Source organism: Thermobia domestica, chromosome 9 (assembly GCF_964235325.1).
Source record: "Thermobia domestica chromosome 9, izTheDome1.hap1.1, whole genome shotgun sequence".
Classification (NCBI taxonomy): Eukaryota; Metazoa; Arthropoda; class Insecta; order Zygentoma; family Lepismatidae; genus Thermobia; species Thermobia domestica.
The window spans coordinates 931,208-957,299 of record NC_137462.1 but is presented as its reverse complement, the minus strand read 5'-3'; the positions used below and the strand labels follow the sequence as shown (position 1 = coordinate 957,299).

Genomic DNA, 26,092 nt, shown 5'->3' with positions numbered 1-26,092 from the left:
TTTGCCTGACCTTGGTCTATTTAGAAACAAAAGCTAATCGTTTAAGAGAGGTTATGCGCTGAATAACAGAAATTCCAGTAGAGAAGGACATCTTTTGGACATTTGTTCCACTGTGGAGAATGTGTTGCCTCGTCAATGGACGTCATGGGGGAAAATTCAAGTAATTTACCAATTGGAGACAATATTTGGGTCGGAAATTTGCAAATAAACTGATCTGATTAGTTAAAACGACAGAAATTACAAAAAGAGAAAGAGATTATCTGTTCAGATACATAAACATGATGAGTTCGTTCTCAAAGGATTTTTACGGTAACTTTCCTTGGCGTTAGGAAAACTTTATTCTCATTGCAAGAATGGATTTCTAAATTTAATCATTAAGATAAGATGATATTCGGAGATGATATTAAGATAAGATGATATTTAGAGATTATGTCGTTGAGTTCACTTTTTTTTTCTAAGGAGAAAAACCCTTAATATTACTAATCTTTCTCTTCTTTCGTATCTGTTCAAGCGTTAAATTTTTTTAAAAAATCTATCAGTCACATCCTGCCTCCTCCAGGCTACACTGGAAAAAATCCATTATCCGGACAGCGCTAAATTGTACAAATATATAGAATCCTTATATTTACAACGGAAATCAGTACGGAGGATACGTTATCCATATGCTACATACTTTTCACGCTTAGATATTACATCATGCCCTTGCAGGAAGTATGACATCTAACAGTCTTTCGTTTATTACATGCATATACATATGTTACATACGCCAGCTACGTTATGAACGTATGTGAGATCCTGACCGCCTATATGCAGTTCTTTCGTTTGTATGGAAAATACTTTTATTCGGAACACTTATACGGAAAGCCCGTATAAAATATAGACTTCTTTTTTAGATATACGTTTGCTGTACGTTAAGTCCAAAAACTACAGGATTTACACATGTAACCTACGTTTTTACATAGGCCACATACGGTTTTTTATTCAGTGTAAGGGGACGCATGATTATGAAATAATTTGTGGCTTGAGGATATAGAAGGAACAGATAAGGTTTTGTCGTTCAGCACAATCTCACATCGAAACAGCAAACATTTACACCACAAATGGGTATTCAACCACGAATCCACGTGCTCTCTAATCGTATATCTTGGAATATTAACCTGTAGTAACAATGATGTCTTACGATAGATTGAGAGCAATGGATGCTCTGCTTTAATGGTGGACGTTCAAAAGAAGAGGTTGATCATACCTTATTGTAATTGAATGTAATTTTGTATTTTAACGAAGGGAGCATGAGGAACTATTATCAGGACTCGTGAGCAAGTTGATGTTAAGAAAGAGCAACGGTAGCTCAGTGGTAAAGCGTTCATCTCTGGTGTATGGAGTCCTTGGTTCGATCCCAGCTCGTGCCAAGTGAGCTTTGTTAGTGGACAAACACGATATTCGTGCGTTTTCTCGGGGTTACCCCGTTTCCTCCAACTTTCTTCATTTCTCATTATCACCATCTCTTTTAGCTTAGTCGTCATAACTGTGGGACATAAAACTTTAAGATTTCATTTTCATTTTGAGGTTAAGAAATACAAGGCTATTCAAGACGGGAGAGTTGAAAGAATTAATCCTGGAGGCAAAGGCACCGGAAGAGTTCACCGTAGAGGTTATTGTATAGAAGAGATGTGTTAAGCTTTTCGGAAGAAGTGTCATGGAATAAACACCTGACAGTGTTGAGTAAAGGAGCTTAAATATTTCAGATGGAAGTGAAATCGATTAATGAGAGTCTGCAGGAGAAGAGGTTGAAGAACCTCACTGACAACGTTCTTTGTATGAAAACTCTTACTAAATAATAGTGTCATTTTCTTATATCACTTCCTGTGTTCCCTGAAAGAAGAAGAAGAAGAAAGAATATGCTGCTTCCACAGTTTCCGATTCATCATATCTCAAATGACTGATATGAATTTCAGGAATGCAACGGATGGAACTGAACGTAAATATCAGAAGAAGGAAGATAATATATTCGAGTGCGAGGTTCTTTCTTAAACAGTGGACGACAGCATAAGACAGAGATTGTTGTTGTTGATGATTAACTTGAATCTCTACTTCCAATTGTCGCGTGACTTCTGAATATTCAGGAGGAGGATACAGAAAATGCTGAAGAGAAAGTAGCGACCACACGACGAACAAATAGGTTTACACTTGCGCTAATCTCTTAAATATACGTGTTTCAACCTTGAGAAGAGTTACATCTTGCGTTGGGAGGGTTTCTTAAAGCCTGAGAGGGCGGAAGACGTTTACTCGATGGCCTTGAGTGTAACATCACCCCACCCCCTTCCACTACATCAACACAGGACGAGAAGCATCCATTTGTGTTGCAATCAAACGTTGCTTCACAGTTCAAATCGTTTTGTTAACGAAGCATGCACACTTGGCAGTTGGTAGTTTACACACTACTGACAAATTCGCTGTAAATATTAGTTTGTCTAATATATTAGGTTTTCAGATTCTGTTGTATGATGTTATTGTCGATGCTTAAGTCAACATCATTTCATCATTTTACACCAAACACATTACTGAAACTCACCATAAAGGAGGACTTGAAACAGGAGTTCAATTGCTGTAGAAAAACTATATACAATAAAACATGTTCAAAGTAGAATCGCAAGTGACCAAACTATTTTTTTTTCAAATTCGACGAGTTCCCGCATTACACGGAAATTCTATACAGAGATGCTATAAATCTGAATAATTTTGTACTAATTTTAAGTACATACCAACTGGCATATCTACTGTTTAGGAGTGTAGATCCTCGCTGATTTCGTTCTTACACTGGTACATGTTATCAAATCCTACAGTATATTTATCAATCACACAATTATTTATTACTCTTGTGCTCTTGTCAACTGCACTGCACTACACTATCTTATACTACATTAAAGTATATTGCAGTCAGAGCTTCATTTTGTAGTATTGGTCCAGATATGTATATATATTCTTTGATCCTGCATTACTGTACCATTCCCAAACGATTTCGTTAACTTCCTCGTTCCCGGTTTTCTTTGGTTTCCTTTTAATTTAACCATTTCCTTACAGCCATTCACTCATTATTTTAGCTACGCCTTAGCGCGCCATAAATTATTATTTTCTTGCACTTAAATCACATTATTATTTTCCGTACAGAGTTTATCTTTCTGTTCAGTTTTGGTCACTTTATCACATGCGACTTAGTTATGATGATCACTGTTAAGTATACTAAAATTAAATTTCCCTATAGTGGCTTATTCTGAAAATATTTCTGTGTTATATACGTAGTTTGTAGTGAATTCAATTATTGTTTTTCGTTTCGGAGTTGGACAGATTCCGTATTATGCAAAAACATTAACATTGCATAACTTGTTTTCTTGGCTGAAACCATGAAATTTATTCATGATGGACAAATTCTACATTCTGCTTCGAACAAGTGTTACTGTATTTGATTTGGATTCAAAACAATTATTTGAACACTAAATGAACTACGTATATTCCTTGCTGAGACTCTCAAGTATCCATGTTTTCATTACTTTCAAAATCGAAACTAAGTCATTGGAAGCAAATCCTGATTACACGCACGTACATCCAAGTTTCTAAAGTAATTTGTTTTTCATTTGGAACAGTGTCGTTATGAGGTTGAGCTTTTGTGAGATCTGCCTAAGTTATTAAAGTATTGTGAAAAGGTCTTGGTCTTTGTAGCTATCGACTTAAAAATCTGATCTTCAATTCCACCCAAAGTGAAAACGAACAAAAGATTTTTTTTTTTGTATTTTTGTTGTTGCACAAAACAAGCGACAACTTGACGAAGGTCTCAGAATTTGATTCATAAATCTTGGTTGTCTTTCGGATGACCTTGACCTTGGTTTTATCATAATGACTCCGTGTGTAGGTTCTGTAGTGCAGTGATGGCCAAACTACGGTGCACGGACCACACGTGGCCCCTCTTAAAGCAAGACATTGGCTGTCATTGTTGTTTTTTAACAAATTATTTTGGCCCTACCAAAACATTTTCTTCCTTCTTTCACTTATTTCTTAAAAAAAGAAAAAGAAAAGGAAAAAATAATCATCGTTGCTCTAGTGGAAGGCTGCATTACTTAATGATTTGTAATATTTCACTTTTGCAATAATATCTGTAGGAACTATCGGTAAACTATCGACTCAAACAAAACATTAATTTATTTTGTTATTCTTGTTAATTTTTTCCTAGGCTGTGATACTGAGGTGTGTTCCAAAGTCTTTGTGCAGAAATATTGGTTTCTCTTCTCATTTATACAGTATATTGGTGGATACCCATACGTGTTACGGAAAGGTCAATGTTGTTATATAGACAGTGCCCATGCGATTTACAGGTGAACTATTTCTGTTATTTTGAGCACTGATGATGGCGTTAAGATACATACATTGCTGATTGAAACAGTATGTTAGTTCAGGTAGAGTCCGATAGATGGCACGGAAATTCGCATTTTACTCATAATGTGATACAGAATACGGCTAGAGCAGGTGACACTAAAGGCATTAGTTCTCCGGAGTCTTTTGTCCTTTTGGAACTATAAATTTTAGTGTTACTGATAATATTTATAAATTAAAATACTTTGTAATTAACATAATTCATTTATGCTGTTTTTATTGTATCCTTCACCTATTCGTTCCACTTTCCAACTCGTTGCTGTTGAAGTTGGTTTGAAGTTTAAGGTACCTTTCAACACCCTGGCTATATGAAACGTGGAGGTACAGCTTAATGTGGGGTTCGAACAACGAGCTCCCATCTCCTTAACATTAGATAATATTATTAAAATATTACATTGAAGGAGGAGGTTGTTATCCTGAAAACGATGCTAGACATAAGGCTATAGTTTATTAACGGAAGAACACAAAAATAAGAAAAGGTCAAAAACTTAGACATCAATGTTTCCCTCAGCGAGACATTTCATTCTCATAAAACTTTGTCTTATCGTGTTGCTCACACTTGGAATATCTGTAATGTACATTACCTATATTTCAACCAATTAAGAATAGAATGGAATGTAAAAAGATAAAAGAAGAAATTACGAAATTACCAACTAAGATTGAAAGATATAAAATACATCTGAAACTCGAGAACTTTAGGTAATAATTCGGAAGTCATACCGGGGTCAATATATTAATTTGAATGAAAAAGTAGACTAGTTCTACGCCGTATATCCTTCGAAATTGAAAATCTTTCTTGAAGAGGCGGTAAATATTGTCGAGTTTATTAAAACCCATCCTAGTAGCCTCTTATTTTCTGTTCTTTGTAATGAAATGCGAAGTAATCAGGAACACTTATTATTATTAAACTTGGAAATTAGCTGACTGACTCGGGGGTGAGATTCTGACACGGTTGTTTGCGTTTCGTGACTAACTAAGGTTGTTTCTCATTAATTCTAGTTTGAATTAATTCACAGTTTAAGCAATTTGATACGACTAAGGATTCCTGTCGTCCCGAATTTACATAATCAGTCACCCTGACCCGAAGATTTTTTTGGGGGGAAGCCAAATTGCTCTCGCTTCTGTCCAAAGCACAACTTAATATAATTCGTTCGATATTTTAAAAAAGTCTTCGATATGTGGCTGATAGAAATAATTTATTGTCAGTCACTTAACGAGATTCTATATATCTGAACATTTCTGGGATAAATGTACACTTATGTCCAAAATAATTGTCGCATATCTATAACTGTCTTCTTGTAAGAATATAATTTGATAATGATTTTGTAGGGTACTTTTAATACTGATATTATGTGTATAATCGGGAAATGCATATTTGTGGTAAATTTCATAGGAAAAGAACTATAAAGACGAAAATTAGAATGAGTAAAACAAAATGTTGCTAAATGGACAAGAACGTTTTATGTTCGTTTTATTGTTCTTATTTACGGCTCTTTTGACATGAAATTTGCCACATACATTTCTTTGCCGATTATACACATACTAACATTATAAGAAATATCGGTCGAATTCGTTATCAAAAACTATATTCCTAGAACAGCATATTTCTAGACATGCGACAATAATTTTGGACATGACTGTATCTAGGTATTAGATTCCTACTCTTTTGAGAGCTTCCTCGTGGTTAAGCGTTTAGCGTACGCGCCTTTGGTTTGGAGGACCCGGGTTGGATTCCCGGTGGGGATTCATGTGGTTCGGATCCCACGTTAAGTAGTAGGTTCACGTCTCATATAGCCTCGTTGCTGAAAGGAACGCTAAACTAAAAATCAAATCAAATTGAATTCTAGTCATTAAACTCCCCGAAACTGTTTATTTCATTTTCTTACTTCTTTACAAGAACAAAAATAGCAATTTTCGGCAGACCCCTTGAACCCTTCAATTTTCGGCAGTGGGGGGGGGGTAAGCTCAAGACCCTATTATTACTCTTATTTACAAATAATATTAGTTTTACTTATTTTTTATTTTTATTTTTATTTTTTTATTTTATTTAACAATCACCAGATACAGCTCAGAGGCCAATTTACAATCTAACAACAACAATGGAAAGGATTTTGGGAAGGTATCGGCCACTGCCTGTTTAATATGTTTACACGTTCAAGCAGTCGTTTATTTAAATTTCTAATGTAATCTTGGAAGAATATGGCTTTTAAACAAGCTGTGGGTAACCATTAAGGAAAAAAAAAGACTGTAATTTTAAAACAGTCAAATTCACGATTTGAACAACAACTATACCCTCTAATATAACTCATACTGTAAATTTTCATAGTATGTATCGCTTTCTTAGTATGAAAATCTGGCAACCCTACATATATGACTTTTCTCTTGCTTATTTGGGGGGGGGGACACTTTTAATATCTTGAATATTCTTTAACTAAAGCTTTCAAGGTAAATCTGTCAGCGTGTTTTCTTTGGAAGACAACAATCAAGAAGTCAAATTTCTAATGCAAACATTTAGAGAGAAGAAAATACGATTTCTTTTATATACTGAGTGATTTCGTTGATTTCAGTGAACAACCTCTTCTTGGTGATGTTCCTGAAAGTATGATTGAACATTTGAAGTCATTAGTGTCTCAATTAGTCTGTGTTTTCCGATTTGTCCTGAAAATATAAAGTAAAATAAAATAAGAGTCAGATGGAAACTTCCTTTCTGGACTCCGAATATAGACTTTCTTATTTCGAAGAAAAACATGTTTCGAGTTGTCTTATGAATTGATGTTCAAAACCCTGTTTCTTTTCTTACCTTTATTGAAGTTCTGATTCCAGTCTAACGCTATCCATCCTGAAATTCCGAAAGGGATGTAAGATAACTGCTGTCATTTACCACTACCTATTTGTGCAAGACAACTTTTTCTCATTTCGTACATATGTAAAACAATTATTGGAAGATATTTAACGTGGGGTCAGATTTACGTCTGAAATTATCTAATTTCGATCCAGCAATACGGTAATTCATGTTTGAAAAAGACCCATGAATCATTACATTAAGCCTAACTGGCAGGACTGTGTTTTTCCTAACACCTCCAGTTACAGTAGTATTGAGTTATCATAAAGACGCATTTAGTATTGCAAAATTGTAATGCATAACTTAATTTTTATCATTTGTAAAATATATTTTTAAAAATCCTTTTTGATTTCATGAGGGGAAGACACGGAAAATCAATAGTTGCTACTAGGGTTCTGTGAGATCATCCAGAAAAACATATTACGAGAAATGGCCTTCTGTAATTGTTAAAACTTTCGTGACGAAAGCCGAAAACTTCTTGACCAGCATCTCTTCCGAAATACTGGAAACAAAGGCCTAAATCCAAGTTGAACGCCTCGTTATTTCGTGTGATTTTCAGATTAAGTGTAGCCTTGAACGAATAAGAGTGTTGAGTGCTTGCAGTACAAAAATATGTTCAACGAAAACAGTGAGATATAGAAAATGTAAAATGTGGTATTTATGGTAAGTTAAGGTAATATAATGTTGAGTCCTATTCCCTTAAGATGACTCAACATTCTTGTTGTATTTTCCTCAGTCGACGTATTAATATTTCCTTTCCTTCTTATTTCCTTCAATCTTGTGAAGTTTTAAATTCCGCGTCAGGAAAGTAATTTGAGACGTCATCTGTTGTGGCCTTTAATTAGGGCGGTTGTTGCCTGTTTTGAACTCAGGTTCATTGAAAAACGATGTCCTTCATCACTGGAGCAGAAAAAAAAAAAAACCTTTGGAATGACTGTGAGTGGGTGGCGAAAATTTCAGTGTCAAAGATTTTGATTATGTAAATGGGAGGAACATATAAACAAACAAATACAACATATGATTCGTTGCGTTGTGGCATTAAAACATCACGTAATACACAGCTGTAACCTTGAAGGGTATTCATGGAACAAACAAATAAAACGACAAGACGCGAAGGTGGGGACCCCATTCGATGACGAAGGCTTCTGCAAGGCGTGTAATGGCAATCCATCCCACGCGTCCACTGTCGAAGGATTGGATAGAAAATTCATCGAAGCAAGAAAGAGACTCGTTTGCAAATAGGGACACTTGCCCTTCCTACGTTCTTCTATAACAATCAACTCGTAGGAGTGTTGTAGAGTTTTTATTTTTAAATTTCCATCAAACAATCCCAGGAAGACACTTATCATTGTTTGAATATTTCATTTCATTTTATAGCAGAGCGTTTAGCATTGCTGCCACAAGATCACACAGGAGTTCACAATTACGAAAATATGGAAATCGAAACAGTTGAAAATGTCGATCGTTGGAGTCTCACAATGCGTATGATGGTTTCTTCTCAAAATATCTGTCTTTGACGGAGTTAGAAGCTTGACTGGCCTTCGTACATGGCAATAGCTGAAGAATATAAACAGGTGGCGAATCCATTTCAGATGAATGTTTCCTCCAACAAAATAAATATTCATCTCCGATCATCTTGAAACTCGTACTTTCAACACGTGCAACACAGGGCAATAGCTGAGATGTAACATTCCACTTACCATATGTGGGTCTATGGCTGTGTTCTGATCGGATACAAGTTCTAGCCCACTTAAGCCTAATTTGGCTTGGTAGGCTCACAAAGTCAGTACAGATACATGCTTCTTTCCGTCATTCAAAGAGATGTCTAGCAAACTGCAAATTAAGAATATCGGTAGACTGATAATGAGAATTAGGAATACATGGTACAGCAGCTGTGGAATTACCACTTCGTAACTAGTGTTACTTACGAGACGAGAAATAAGGTTGTCTTCTCTCGTCTCGTCTCAATTCTCGAGGAATTCTTTCTTGTCTCGTCTCGATTCCCGGAAAGTTCTTGTCGTTTATTCTCGTTTAGTAAGGTTATATACAAAATTTATGCCCTGGCTTTCCTTAAATATACCGTACCTAGAATCATCGGAATCATTTCGCGTCACGAGAGATCCACGAAGGGTTTATGTAACAGTAATAATTGGGTCACTTGGGCTTACCACTCCTGCCGAAAATTGAAGAGCTCAATTCCAAAAGAGCTTAAGCCAAAAAAAAAAAAGTCAGTTTTTCAAGACACGATTTTTTGTGTGTTTCCATCATTCTATTTCTGTAAAAGAAAAGTAATCTACATAAAAGAAAATTGTGATTCCTTACTTTTCGTAAGATAACAGTGAAGTTATCATCTATAGCAAGAGCTATATAAGCGTTTTTAGGCATGAGTTAGAAAATAACTTGAGAGAATACTGTTGACTAAGGACATTTTGGAAAACAACCCTGTTTTCTTTTGCCTACAATTAATTTGATTTATGGAGTTTTTGCATGAAATCCAGTTTAATATACTGAGATGCTGAAATGAAACTTAATAGAATTAATATCTCAAAATTGACAAAAATTGACTTAGACTCTTTTGGAATCCACCGCTTCAATTAAGGGGTTCAAATAGTCTGCCGAAAATTGCAAAATTTCCTTGTAAAGAAGAAATGAAATGTAAGAAACAGATAACATTTTAAACCATATTTGTTATTGAAGTATATGATGTATCGACTAAACATTGATAAATGGTCTTCATTATGTTCGTATAATCACTTGATCAATTTATAGTTTTTATATTATCAGTCATATAACATCTAAACGGTGTTTGTGATTAAAATTTGGGTGAACTAGTATTGCCCGTGAGACTTTAGAAATTTATCGTTTCATAGACAATACCATTCGTAACACAGGTGATTACTTCCACGCGTCGATTAATTAGTTTTAAGAAACCAGAAGCTTCGCATACCTCCACAAATTTAACAGCAATACTCTATTTAAACATGGTTTTCGTACGTTGTCTCTCTTGATATTCAGGCGATGAACGCGAGGGTACTTAGATCATAAAGAGAAAAACTTTGTGAGTTTTCCTTCCTTTTATTAGATGCAGAGATTTATCCTTAGTTTAGAAAAATATTGCAATGCTAGTTAATCCTATGGACGTAGGAACGGACTGCAGTATACCAGAATGTGCTCTGATGGACCGCTGTGTATTTGCATTGCAAGTGTCTTGCGTCGCAGCAACATTCTTGATGGAAAACGTCATAGAGAGCACCGGCTGCTCGGAGGGGGGGAAGAGGGGGGTGAATGGCATTCTCAATCCTCGAAAGAGAAGAAGAAGAAAAAAATCGAGACAACTTTTGCCGGTCGCTCAGGGCTCTTTGCAAGGTTGGAAGCCTTATTTGGTCAAACGGTTGTCTCAACCAGAAGGGCATTTTGCAATTATCAGCCGGGGAAGGGACGGGGGAAGGAGAACATTGCGACCAATGCACTTAACCTACATATTAAGCGATATCCCGTCAGTATTATTCAGGATTAATTAGAGGATATTTTGCTCTTTCCCAAGCAACAATAATTCACATTGTTAACACAACTTCCCGCATGGAATTCTTGTAGGCATTCAAATCAACGGCGGCAGAACAACTGCGCGTTTCAGAAAATCTTTGTGTTCTAATGATAAGGTACCAGGAAACAAAACATCAAAATAATTTACTTGAATATTTTGTTTGAATAGCTAATAAATAAATAATATTGTAATTTAAAATATCAACAGAGATATAGACATTACAGATATCAGCAGTCCAAACACTTCATTTGTCATCTTCCAAGACCTGGAGAATATAAGAAAGAGACTTGTATTCTCAAATATCAATTAAGTAGTCGTCAAAAAGCTATGTACAGTCGGCAGCAAAAAACCTGCAACATGAGCATGTTAAGTTTATTGTGAAACGATGAACTCTTTTGCTCCAAAATAAATGTGATTGGGAGGAGGCCGACGTTTCTCCTGGCGTGATTCGTGCTACTTAGACGTTATGTTGATTCCCTACGCTGTTAGGTGTAGTTTTACAATAAACTTACATGCATATGTTGCAGGTTTATTGCTGTGGACTGTACGTTCCGTGTCTTAAACAATAGTTTACGAAAAGATGGGTTTCGCTGTATTTTGAATCCATAGTATGTTTGACTTATCACTACTATTTTTACTATTTTTATTATACTATTTTTACAGTATTTTACCATACACTCCTGTATGTGCATATTTTTATCTTACGTGCAGTTAATCTTTGCTCCTACAAATTTTACTGCTTTGGAATATGTAATGCTTTCATTTTCAGATTTGATGATCGATGTACTGTATATATAGTTTTTCTTCATGATTTATATACAAATATGTACTAATATATATCAAATTATAGTTAATGCATGACAGCATTTAGTTTTAATTTATTGGTTGCTTGGTGATAACGTTATTTGAGTTATTTTTAACTTCTTGCTAGTGACTATCAGTTATAATTATACTAGTGTCATTTGCGAATAAAGATGTTTAGACTGTTTGTATATGGTGTGATAAGTAATATAAATGTATCAAGGATATAATATTAAGAAAAACAATGGTCCTAAAGTGAAGCCTTGAGGCACTCCAGTCATATTATTTGAAGTTGTGATGTTACTTAACTCTGTTTCTATTACCATTGTTTGTATCCTTATATCCAGTGGTCGAAGTGAGACGGTATGCGGTGGTATGCCATACCGCCTCTCAGGGACGTACGCAGGAATTTATTTCGGGAGGGGTCTAAAGCGTTTCGGGGGGGTCCAAATACAATTTGAGGCTAAATTATATGAAAATTTCTAAAATTGCCGCTAAAAGTGAACTACATTTACAAAAAAGTCGGGATTTCGGGGGGGGGGGGGTCCGGACTCCCAGGATCCACCCCCTGCGTACGCCCCTACCCCCTCTGGTTTTTCAGTAATGCGGACATACCGTCTCTGGTTTTTCAGTGATGAAGACAATATTTAAATTGCCAGTATGTTGAGTCAAAAAGCATAATAAAACATATCGCCTCTGCTTTTTTTGCACTTCGAACACTGTTTATATCTACTGTTTCTTACTGATACTATACATATTTTCCTACGTAGTTCATTACGTGATAGTAAATCGAAAACTTCGTGAGATCAAGAATATTCAGATTCATCTGTGTTAAAGTTAATTTTTTTCTGGAATATATTCCAGAAGGTAAATATTACTGTTGCTTTGATTAATCCTTACGAAGCTGTGTTGTTAATGGACGACACTAGATTCATGAAGCTTCATTAATTTTGGGAAGCAAGGAATCTCCAATAATATGCTATCTTTCCCGATAAGAGTAGCTTTTCTGCCAACGCCATACATTTTTTGTAGTTTTTGTTGTTCATCCTACAAGCGGATGTTTTCAATCAGCTGTAGCATCAAGAAGTCACAATTCACAACTTCCAAGCCATCTGCTTGACCTTGGCGAATGTGATGCGCTGTGGTGCCCCACCCTGGCAGGCGGTGAGTGTGGGCGACGAGAAACCAACGCTTCAAGGAGGATGCAAAAGATAAACTCTTCTCATTTGCATGATCATCTAGTCTCGTTGGCGTTGCATATTCGTTCATTAGCAAGGGCCGTGGGTGGTTTAGAATACCATCATGGCGTCAGGGCGATGTATCACATAAACAAAATGCGATGAAAACAAATAAGTGACGGTGCATCACATCCTATGCATGTAAACAAAAGATATGATACTCCTAGTTTGCAAAACACGTCCCTTATGAGTTCGTCCTTAAAGCGATAACGTTCTTTTCATGAACTACGTCAGGGTGAAACTTCCTCTCATAATTCCATCTATTTATTAACATCGTTCTAAATACAACCGTCAGATCATTTTCAAGCGGGAAGAATTAACATTGAAAATTCGGCATATGAATTCTTCATTAAATAAGGGAGCACGTGTTACAGTTAAAAAAAAAAAAAATCCTGGTCCAAAGTGAGGAGATGGTGTACCGAACGTGAGGATTCGTTTAAATTGGAAATCTGATATTAGGTATATAGACTACTACTACTACTACTACTACCACTAATAATAATAATAATAGGAAGAAGAAGAAGAAGAAGGAGGAGGAGGAGGAGGAGGAGGAGGTAGAGGAGGAGGAAACACGTACTTCAGCGTTTTCGAAAATTCTGCTCCTTAGAGAGAAAACTAGGGTTGATTCGATAACCTCCAAATTTCCCTTTCTTTGTTGAGAAAGTGTTCTATGTGAAAATTTGCTTAACTTGAAGATGTTATCGAATGGAAAACATTGGTGTGAAGAATGAAATGAAATCTTTGAGTTTAACGTCCCACGATTATGCCCTGTTGGCTAAGGGAGAGGAAAGCAAGTGAATGATGAAAGAATTCGTAGAATGATAAAGTGAGAGGAAATTGGAGTGCCACTAGAAACCCCACGGACACGATGTTGTCCACCACAAACTTAATTGGCCGGGGTTCGAACGAGGGATATTACGGAAAAGTGGCTGAAAAGTTTAAAATGAATTTTCGAGCATACTTACCCACATAGCACACTACGTCCCTGTGATGTCCCATTTTGATCCTAATCATCCCATTCGGTTCCCGGGATTATCGGGACAATGAGAAGACATCCCATGGACGTCCTGCATGGGACGTCCTGAAGGATTCCCATGTAGTATGTCCACGGGACGTCCCAGATGGGACAGGAGGTCCGAGGGAAAACATGTAGACATCCCTTCGTGGTCCCGTTGAATATCCTGTATCCCGGGATATTAGCGGACATCTGGATCTCCCGCGGATACCCTGTAGATGTCCCGGGAGCACATTCGGATATCCCGGGATGTCCCGTCGTCCGTCGCGGCCTCAGTCTCGGACATCCCGTGGACGTACTTGTGCTATGTGGGACGGAAAAGTGGCTGAAAAGTTTGAAATGAATTTTGGAGCATACTTGGTATCTACTTCGACGTAGTTTCAACCACTACTTTTATGAAACGGTGTATTCTAAAGAGTTTGGGGCTCAAAACAATTTAGAAGAGTCCCCAAAATAGTACTGAACATTTGCATTTCACGTTATTTTCTCTTAAATAATCGCTGCAAGTGAAGTTATTAAAAGATAACCCAACACAACATGCATTTACCTCACAAAAGTAGTCGTAATTGGTTCAAGTAAGATAGAGTATTTATTACGTAAATTATCTTGGCAACAATCCAATAACCTTGCATGTTTTTGTCCCCAAATAAGCGTACCACGTATAAAACCACTTTTAAATAATGGTCTTCTGTCGTTTGCTTTTGGATCGTTTCTTGCTGCAGAGTATAAATGAGGAACTTCCATTTTAGTTTCTCTGGAAGATTTCTTCTTTTCCTCAATTATGAAAACAGACTGTTCTTTCGTTAATGGTGAAAAGATGAGCACCCACGAGGAGTCCATTGAGTTCGGATCCTTCCCCGCAAGAAAGAAAGAAAAAAAAAAAAAAAAACCTTCCTAAAGCTATATTTGTTTAACAGTGAAATGATTGATGTAGCACCAACATTTGATCTTACACTTCATTTGGACCCTTTCTCTTATAAAAACAATCTAGTTCTATTATTTTTCTTCTGAAATTATAGGTGGAAGTATTTTACAATTATTTATCGTCTTTTCGGGTGCAAAATAATATCTGTTCAATATAACATAGACGTAGTGGCTTCTAGTATTAGATCCCCCCCCCCCCCCATGATTGTATCCTTCCTAGCAAAAATTTCTGGATGCGCACTTGATGAAGAAAATTCCTTTTCGTTGTTTTGTTCACTGGAAAAGGCATATTCTTGGCCTTTGTTTTTGGCCTTGAGCTTTAGCTAATGCAGCGACCAGGATCTGGATTCGATCAATGAGATTGTTTCTCCTCTTTGTTTTTTTTTTTTTTTTTTTTTTTTTTTTTTTGTTTCAATTACATCTGTTCCAGCGTCAGGCTTTCATCTTCTATTATCTTCTGACTGAAACATTTCCATACACAATATATGAATATCTAAGCAGGCTCATTTTGCAACTTAGAAAATTACTGGAATTAAATTGGGTTACTAAAACGTTTGAGCTAAAAGACTGTCCTGTGTATGTTCGGAAAAGGGAAGGTTCTCTCCCATAATAATGTACGTATGATGGTGATGTCCACTGTTGAGAGCAGACAGTTAAAGAAGGTTTCATTCTAATACTCGTTTAATTGCAGTATTTGCGCGATAGAAGAGCACCCTCAAGACCAGCAAATAGTGTTTCATTGTTAGACTTCCAGACTGTAGTATGCCTTAACTAACGCGACTTTTAGGTAATAGAATGGCTAGGTTCCTCTGTTTGTGGACAGATATAATAGAAAATACAGTAACAAATAACGAAAAGCAGTTTATATGGATCCAGTATCGGGTCTCCAGCCACAAGGAAGCTTTAAAAGTACTATAGATTAAAGCGTACCGTTCACTCCAGTTTATATAACATTATATAACATAGCGTTTCCCAACCTTTTTCAACTTGCGGCACACTACGGGTGTAACTTTAATTCTCGCGGCACACTCATAGATATTATTATTATTTGCAAATATAAATACAATGGTATTTTTTTCTGTGATTACTGATCTTCTTACAGAAATGAAAGCTCGATCACTGGTTTTCCCCTATGCTAATTCATTATGCTTATTTTTATTCTAGTTTTAAAATCGAAAACAATTGCAATGAAATATAGGACTCAGATTTTAAAAAATACGCTTTCCCTTTCGAAAACTGTATCCAACCCTTCACTAAGAACCGGTTGGGAAACGCTGATATAACATATTGAAACTTTAAGTGAACTACGATAAAAGATTAAATTAACTTTATATCTGGACAGGGAGCTAGCACATGAAAAATCACATCATAAGGTGCAAATTGTTTCACTTCCACATCTGGTGCGGGTCGGCCGGAAACGTAACAAAAACTTTGTCTTGCACGCCAAACCGGGGGCTTTTCGCTACAGTGAGCCCCCGAAATTTTGAAAAAAGGGCCAAAATTTACGTCATAAGGTACAAGAAAAAAATTAACGGGGTTTGGTGCGGAAGGATGCCCAAAACTAAAAAAATGGTCCGTAAGACAATATTTTCGGGGGGTTTAGTTCCATAAGACACGATTCAAAATTCGAAAAAGGGCCAAAATTTGCGTCATAAGGCTCAAGAAAATTTCTTTCGCCATTTTGTTCCTTTCCATGTGCCAATCACCAAAACACTTCGTAAGACACAATGATTGGGGGCCAAATCTCCTTAAGACAAGATTTCATGTGCTAGCTCCCTGCCCAATATTTTTATGAAGGTTGAATTGTAACTAAAAAAAAAACTGTTTTATTAACTTCTTTAAAGATTAATACAATATATAAACTCTACAACTTTCAAGTTTCAAGTAACAATGTCTAATCTAATGGAAGGCTAAAACCACCAGAGACTTACCAATACAAACGAACTTATATTTGTGTAACGAGTGATGGAAACAGTGGGTTTTCATTCGATATCTTTATTATTCATTTCATTTGCTGAAAAAATACATTGAATATTTAATTAAAACAGTCATTTGAAAGTGAAAATGTATTGTTTTATTACAATTTTATTTAGTCATTATATTGAATGAAATTTTCCTAATATACTGAAATGTCACACTGTGCAACGCTGCAATGTCAACGAGTACGAATCGTTGCCCAACTTTTCTCTGTCCAAACCTGGCACTGCTTAACGTCGCTGATTTCACTAGAAGCGATATTCCAATATGGGTTGGGCGTTGGTGATAATAATAATAATAATAATAATAATAATAATAATAATAATAATAATAATAATAATAATAATAATAATAATAATAATAATAATAATAATAATAATAATAGGAAGAAGAAACAAATGAAGTATAGAAATAATAATATGAATATATTAGAACTCGAGACAATAGAATATGGCCTGTTCTCAGGTTGTTATTCCTTTCGTTTCTTCGTTCCGTGGTAAAGTCTAAGTAAAAGTGTGGCTGCGGTTTCTGCCAACGGAGAGAGAAGAACCGCTCCTCCACGCTCCATTAGGGAATTCCTTCTTGCCACGCGACCTCAACTCCGTTTACAACAAAGCAGCCTAACTGAACTCTTCTCTCCTGAATACGAGATGTGCTATTGCTCAATACATTCGTGGCTTTTGGAAATTGGTGTAGCATGTTAAATGCTATTCTTATGACAAGAACTACTGCATAATTTAAAGTTATTCCAAGTTAGTAAGTGTGACGCAAATTAAGAAGTGGAAATAATTTAATATATATAAGTGCAAATACATATAAGTGGAAATAATTTAAATCTGGGAGCTTGGATCACCTTCCGTTGACGAAATTTTGCGTACGCTACTGATCATTTAATTCAGCTACTTTTATAGACTCAGTCTTGTTGATAACCAATGAACTTTCACTCATTCCCTAGCAAGTATTTTGGGTACAGATATTTTCAACTATTGCAAATGAATACTGTAATATTCCTTCATAATCATCATATAATGTTTATTTATCTCTCCAAAGGAAGAATGTATCTATAAAAATATATGGCTGCTGCGTAGAATGTATTACAATAAATACAAGTACACATCGGTTTGTTCCATGGAAGGATGTCTGCAGCAATAAAAGACAAGTTCTTCATTCTGTCAGGCAGGATACGGAAACAGCAGCTCGCGCAAAGAAAGCGAACCTTTTGCTTATATTTGAAGGAAAAGCGTCTAATTATTTCTGCGTACAATGTAATACAAATTAGTTCGTTTTAAACTTTTCAAATTTAATTTTTAATTCGTTCGTGAGCAGACTCCATTCTAATGAAATGAAATTAAATGTATAATTCTACGTGCCACCGGTTATACCCTTCAGACTAAATGAGACGGATCCGTAATTAAGGGGAATGTTAATGAAATAATTGGTGGAATGCGAATGTGGGAGGAAATGGGAGAACCCGAGAAAACTTATGGATACGATGTTGTCTACCACAAACTCACATGACTTATGATATATACCCAAACGTCCCTTGCACCAGAGGAGAGCACTCTATCACTGAACTATCTTGCTCCTCCAGACTCTATTTATCTGAAAATCAAAGGATGTAACTTCATGAAGGCTCTTTTGTAATAACTTATTATTATTATTATTATTATTATTATTATTATTATTATTATTATTATTATTATTACAGCCAAGCAACATTTCAAATAGTTAAATAACATTAACGCCATTTTTGCGAGAAAATGGAAATTGCAAAAAAAAAAAAAAAAAAAAAAAACTTAATTTGTAGTTTATGTAATCTATCAATTTGAAGATTAACTTACGTCTTCCAAAGTTCTGTTCAAATAAAAAAGATTGTTTAGTTGTCATCAAAGACAAACGACTTTCATAGAAATTAGAACATTTTTTAGAAACAATAACGCTACCTTCCTCCTCGTTCATTCAAATTACATTTTAATTGTATGTCACAGAGAAGTTATTATATCTTAACAGTAGGAGTGCCAGGTCTTACATTTTTCCCCGTAAGTTTTATGTTTTGCTTCCCCGTAAAACGATTTCTTCCTTGTTTAAAACAATAAATGAAAGAAATGATAGTCCTGGGCACTTTTATAACGTTTGTGATTTAGTGCGAAGGAAAATTATTTTTTTAATTCGAGAAAATAATTTCTCAGACAATGTTAACAACGCGGCCCAACGAGGCAGCTTAATATTTAGAGAGAAAATTGAACAACTTGCGTTTTTATCTCTTATCTATCCTGCGCCCCAATCTTATGTTTAAGAATGGATACTTTGATTTTTAGCATCTTAGCCTTTGCCCGTCAACACTGTCTCAGTTATATCACAGTTCCATCGATCTACTTAGAATTGTTAGGAATTAGATTTCTGGGCTTTCGGCATCTCTGGCCCATCACGAATGACGGATTACGTTCCTCGATGATCACAAGGTAAAGGAAGGAAAGAAGCGCCGTGGGACTGTACGTTAAGGACCTTTTACACTTTTCCAGGCCAGTCACTCTTAGTGAGGTTTTCATATGTTTTCCTGATTCACACAAGGCAAATGCCAGAATGGTACCTAGCATACAGTTCTCAGATCGCTTCCTTTCTAGTTTGTTTGTAACCAGGTAATTTAATCGGAACAGAAATTACGTTTTCTGCACCAGCGTATTTTAATTTTTTCTCTTTTTGCGCCCTAGGCATGTGCCCAGCATCCCTAAGCGGAAAAGCTTCCCTGTTTGGACATTTAATTGATAAAAACATCTTCCTTTTGATAAAGTAGACGTTATATTATGCGGTTCTTAATATTTTCTGGAGAACAAATAAAATATTTATATTAATGTTCCAGGATAACGCCCTTTCAAGATAATGGTAATGTCTTATCAGTACAACTTTCCGAATAACTGTTGGCGTCCCTGTAAGCCAGTCGGGGCGCATAATTGCAAATTCATATTGAGAGAAAATTCATTCTGTTCAGAAATTCTTAAACAGGAAAAAGAAGAAGAAAAAACGAGTAACGTTTTCCTGTCCAAGCTCTTCACAATTTATTAAATATTTGCAGTCAATAGTTATTTTGTGTTGTGGTGTACCGCGGGATTCTGTTCCAAATGCTAATGATATCTTCTTGTCTCTTTCCAGGAATACCTAACTGCCATAAAGGACAACCAGGACCTGCGACAAGCGGTGATTAAACACAAGGATCGAACAGGGACTCTGGTACCCACTGGGCCTCGGGTTGTGCACCAATCGAAAACGCGCCACAAGATTATTGATACAGAGGATACGGAGGAGCTGAGCGAGGTGAAGGATGGGAATGTAGTTACGGAGACGAAGACGACGCGCGAGCACGAAGAGTTTATCACAGAGGAGGCGCCGGATGACGCCAACAACCAATCGGCGTCGTCGGAGAACGAAGAGACAAAAGAGAGCTCTCACCGCTATTCACACACGAAGAACGAGGATTTCGTGGAGTACATCGCCGTTCCCAAAGGAAAGAACCTCTCGGACGGTGTCAAAGTGGGGGAGGAGATGAGGTTTATGTCTGAGAATATCGAAGGGGAGAGGGAGGGCAACGGCCATGACCACGAGTGGGAGAGCCTATCCGCAAGGTTGCGACGAATGCGACGCCAAAAGAGAGGAATCTCATCAACACAAGCGAACGTCGACGCTGCCGAAAGAAAAGACGCTTTGACCAAACGACCTCTGGACTTTGATCAGGAGGAGGAAACACGAAAATTGGAGACAAATAAATGGTTGGAAAGCCATTTCGGAAGCGAGTCTAGGTCTTCCAAAGATTCCCTTGAAGACGAGGACGAGGTTCGACCTCGGCCTGTGAGTCCTGTGTCACCTGTTGGAAATGGTATCAATGTCACCATGACCTCACGTCCTCTGACCAGCAAGATTGTTACTACCAATGGAGCTTGGTCACCGAAGGGGTCTGCTCCGACCCCTCCCCCTCCTCCACCGCCCAAGCCAAGCCCTAAATCATACGTAGCAACAGTCAATACGTCATCCCGAGTGTTTCTTTCGTCTCCTGAGTCCGAGACTTCGGAACACGACAGGTGTTTTAAAGGAGTGAACGACTGGTCTGAAAAAACTACGAAAAAAACTCAGCAACAAGAAAGCATTGAATATAAATCATTCCCCGTGCGTCCAGACAGAGTTAAAGTTTTGCCGACTGGACCCGGATTAACATTTAAAGGCACGGAGGGCGGTTACAATTCCACCACACCTTTGCATTCCCCAAGTTCTCTATTTGTTAAGTCTTCTCAAATATCTAATTACAATGGAAGAGAGGCAGTGAATGAGACTACGCCCCTTCGCAGAGACACAGAGGCGGAATACGTGAATCACTCTTCTCTCAAGCAAAACAGAGAGGAATCCATTCAGACGAGATACGGCCACACCACAGAGAAGAGCTACGCTGCTTACAGCGGATACCGAAGTCCTCTGACTAAGGATTCTCCTTATCGTAAGTGGGAAAGAATGGTCGCCACAGAAGAGCCGCCGCCAGACTACCCCCCACCCCCTCCACCTCAAGAAGAGGAAGAAGATCTCTCTCCGCCTCCTTCCCCTCTACCTCAAGTGACCACGCCATCACCACCACCAGCAGAGAACAACAAGAAACAGAAGACAAGGTTTGCGGAACCTCTTCACCACAAATCTAATCATAAATCTGGTCACCAAAGCACTTCATCTCGCATTGGGGAATCGTTCCGAAAGCTTGTTGACAAGCTCCGTCCCGATGACAAACACAAGCGTCGATCTCCGTCTCCTCGAAACCGGACCAGCAGTCCCGACAATGCAGGTTTTACCTACACGAATTACGTCAGAGGCACGTCATCTTCCAGTAACCATTACTATCGCGAGGGAAGGGCAGACTTTCCATATGAGGATCGGAGGCCGTCCAGCCCAAACAACAGGTGGGAAGAAGCGAATAAACGCGAAACCTCCGACAGAGAAAGTCCACCAGTTCGACCGCCGCGCCAGAGGAGTCGCCATCATCAGTCGTCGTCATCGTCAGTGAGAATTGATTCTGGAACACAGACGCAAGAGCGCCGTGAGTTAGGCACTCAAATCAAACGCAACAGTGCAATGTATAGGCAGCGTTCGTCGCCTGTGCAGAGGTTCTATCTCGGTGAAGATCCTTTCGGTGGGAGCATTTATGGGAGGGAAAGTGAATACGTTGGGGTTGTTCCCGCGAGAACTCGGAAACAAAGGTCACAGAATGGGTCTCGAAGGGGAAGCCACGACGAAACCACCCCCCACAAAGTGTACGCCACGGCCACTGCCAACATCAGTAGCAGCACATTAGGAAGACACAGCAAGTCATCCAGTCGAATCCCGGTGGAAGTGTCCCCTAATTACTATAGGCATTCTCAAACTCTTCCCCGCAAGCTACATGAAGACCGCTCGTCTACTCCAAAGAAATTCTACTTTGGAGAAGAATCCGAGAAGTCCCGTGCTTCTGGCTCGCTATGGGAAAGTCGTCTTAGGAAGAATAACCACACAGGAAGCCTAATCAACGTGTCCATCGTGAACCATGTGACGCCGAATTCAAAGCCTCCCAGCAGTACTCTTGGCCCAGCGAAGCCTGCCAGGACTTACCGCTCCTCTTTAACGAGAAGCAAAAGTTTCAGTGTGAACCCAGAAGACAGGAAGACCAGTCCTTCCTATACGTCGAACCCTCATCTAAATAAGTTAGAAGATTCCGCTCCACCCCTTAAGAGTCCTGGCATCATATCCAGCATTAGTAGAAGCCAAAGGGATTTATCAGAGAGAAATGAAGAACTTTATAAAGAAGAAGCAACCAGAACATTTTCACCAAGTAACTTCAGCGCGAAGAAAACCAACCACATAACGACAAATGGGTTTTCCTCTCCTTCTCCTCCCAGAACCAAGTCACCCCCTTCCCCAAATAGACTCTCACCCTTCGCTAATGGCCATGACGAACCAGCAACGAGAATCAAAATGGAGACCTCAGAAACGAAGAAGAAGCTGTTCATGCGCGGTCTCCTGGATAGAGCTCCGGAGTTGTTTATGACGTTGCATGGGGATGAAGATATTTCCGACCTCAAGAGTAACAGATCAAAATCTCCAAATCCATCGCCGAAAACAATAATGAGACCGCACTCACCTGAGAGATCACCAAAGATAAGCCCAACCCCTTCGCCTAACCGCATCTACACGAGTACGCCACTGAAAAACGATATCAACAGAAGCAGTTACGTTAACGGAAATCTTTTGTCTCCGAATTACAATTCCTCCTCCAAAGTCAGTTACAGCAATTCCTTCCGCTCAACCGCAAGCAACGAGTCCACGTCCGGTCTCCGACCCAAAATCACCGTCACGAAATCTTTGGACAGCGCTGATTATAGCTTCCACTCTGCCAACGGAGATATTTCGCCATCGAAACGAAATCTGAGTCCCAGCTATTCTTACGACATAAACAATTCTTCATCGATGCTTAGAAATGGCGGTCAATTAACACCCCGTGGTACAGCGGACGACTACTCTGAAACCATCAGAATTACCTCGACCTCCGACGACCCGGTTAGGCCCAGTGTTACCAACACCGTGCAGAGCTTCTCGAAGAAAACCATCCCAAAGAACAACGGACTGTCCACGGAGACTGTGGAATCCAGTGAAATCAAGACCGTCACCAAGAGCAGATACCGCGAACCAGAAGTGATCACGTATCCCAAGAACAACAAAGCCATCAAATACTTCGACTACGCACAGCCAATGAGAAACGGAAGCGTAGTTATTGAAGTAAGAAATGACAGGAAGTGACATTAAGTGACAGTGTGTAGTGTTGTACCCCTGTGAGACCAAATACCTCGTAACCTACAGAAAGTTTTATAATCCCCCCTCCTCCCACCAAGTGCAGTTCAAGTGTGCGTGTGCAGGACGGTTTAACGCAGTCTATTTTTTTTCTGTAGCAGATTAATTAATATTCATAAAGTTATTGGAGTGCTACGAATTAATATTGTGAACCGTAACAGAAGTTTACAAATCCTGCATTACTTTCTCCTGACTCACAGTGATTCTTAATTCTGAAAATGGTGCTAAAAATAAGTGAAAACTTTCTTTATTTTTTGTTTTAACAGTGGAGAGAGGCGAATACTTTAACCAGTGGAATGAATTACTGTAATATTTTGTGAATATATATACGTATAAATAGACATATATTATATATATATAAAGTACTATACGAACTAATAATTAACTGAAAAGAATCTGATGTAAAGTATGTATAAATATATATCTTCCACGCTCACTTTACAAAATGGTAAGCACTGTAACGTCTTACAAAGTGCCAAACTACGTGCATAATTTTTTCCCCTGTGCCACATTTGTATATGAACTAATAATAGGCGATTCATTTGAGACGGTTATTCTATTATATAGTGGAATTTTATTTAAAAGCAGTGTTGGGAAACATTCTGGATTTTTCTCATGCTCACCAGTAATTAATTTCAAGTTAGTGTTGTTTTTTTTTTAATTGTTGAATTCGAAATGAAATATTTATTATAAACAAATACATTTAAATAAATAACATAAAATCACATGCATTTTGACCGCTTTGACCATTCAGGTAAGGAGTCTCTGTGTTTCCATAGACTTAGTGATAGCTTCATCTATTTTACAGTAGCGACATTAATATTAGATAAATATAATAAGCAATATATCGTAATGCTTTTTCTCGACATGTTAGGTTTATTATTTCATGGGTATTCAGAAGTGAGAGGGATGTATCATTGACATTTTAGAAAATTGAGAAAAATTAAGTTGAACCTGGTAACAAATTGTATGAAAAATGTGAAGTTGTACGATATTTTAAATGAATTTTTGGGGATTTCATGGTGTATGCTCAGGACGGAGAACCCAGATTTTTTTTACAACATAAAAGACTCCAATGGTCTTGTTTATTTGTAGTCGCTGTACCTCCTCTTCTTCTAAATCTTTCACTGAAATGGATGTTTTTCAAATTGTAGGGGGAAAAGTTTGCGTTATTTATATAAAACTATCTCTTACAAATTTTCTGTAATGTTATCTGTTGCTACGGTTCGTGGCAACAGATAACATTACATAATAGGACAGAATAAACAGACAACACGAAACTCCTCATGGCGAAATGATTAAGAGTTCTCACCTTACATAGGAGGGATCTGCGTTCCATCCCTGTCTCATATAGTCTAGGTGTTGAAATTCAAACAATCAAATCTTATTCTTAATTCTGACCAAAAAATTCAATCAAGTAGAATACATACGCCAAGTTTTAATCCCGAAATAAATCACTTCAGTTCAATTTTTGGATTCATAGCTAAGTTTCGTAAATTTATCTATGAAATATTCATTTTGCGTACAAACTGTATTACATTTGTTCTTTAAATTTATGAAAATCTTTAGAATTTTGTTTTCTTTAATTTTTACAAAGCTTTTGAATTCAGCACTTTAGTGAAGAGAAGGACGGAATAGTTCTTTTGTGTTCTCCTGAAAGGTCAGCTTTATTACAGAATAGTATCAATAGCCATATATATACAATAGAAGATATATGTGTGTATGTATATCTTCTATTGTATAAATTAATTCTCATTGGTAATAATTTTAAAGTTATGATCAAATAACTTTAAAAAAGTTATTTGAAGATAGTATTTTGTGTGGCTGATGAAGTTTATCGTATCAAAAAAAAAAAAAAAAAAAAGACAGAATTCATCCAGAATAAAAGTTAACAATCAAAACAGACTAATTTGTTTGTGTTGTGTTTTGTTGTATTATGCAATCATACAAATGAAGATTTTCTCAACACTGCTTTTAATGAGATGTTTTCTTCTAACATAATTTGTGTCTAATGCCATGATAAGCAAACATTGCTGCAAGAAGAGTTTTTTTTTTTTTTTTTTTTTAAAGTCAAATCACTGTTCATAACAATTATTATTTGTTTTTACAAAAATCTTAATATAAAATCATACTTAACAAAGAAGTCAAATGTATTTTCTTTTTTAATTTTCCAGTATTTAATTAAGTATTAAATTGTCTCAATGAGAAATTGGGTACATGACAACAGAATAGTTCTATTTTTAAAATTTAAACGTGGAGTGCACAAGTGATTGGCTACAACTTATTTACTAAATAACTTATAGAACGTATTTAGTTAGACACGACCATAGTTTCCATCATATATTCTAGGAAAGATTGCATCTGGGTTAAATTTGTACGGTTCCAAATCGCATGAAAGTTTTGAACTGTACAAATTTAATACGTTTGTTCTAAAATTAAACATGTTCTATTTGGATCCAACTTTGCCTGAA

General features: G+C 37.2%; 1 protein-coding gene across 1 annotated transcript in view; it reads left to right on the top strand.

The window, feature by feature from the left end:
- The window catches only part of chas (chascon), a 254,883-nt gene extending 229,311 nt beyond the window's left edge, over nt 1-25,572 (top strand). Inside the window, exon 6 of the mRNA XM_081770433.1 lies at nt 19,917-25,572. Within this exon, the coding sequence (XP_081626559.1) occupies nt 19,917-23,570 (3,654 nt within the window). The 3' untranslated portion in view covers nt 23,571-25,572. The remainder of the gene's footprint in view (nt 1-19,916) is intronic.
- Nucleotides 25,573-26,092: the final 520 nt, after the last annotated feature.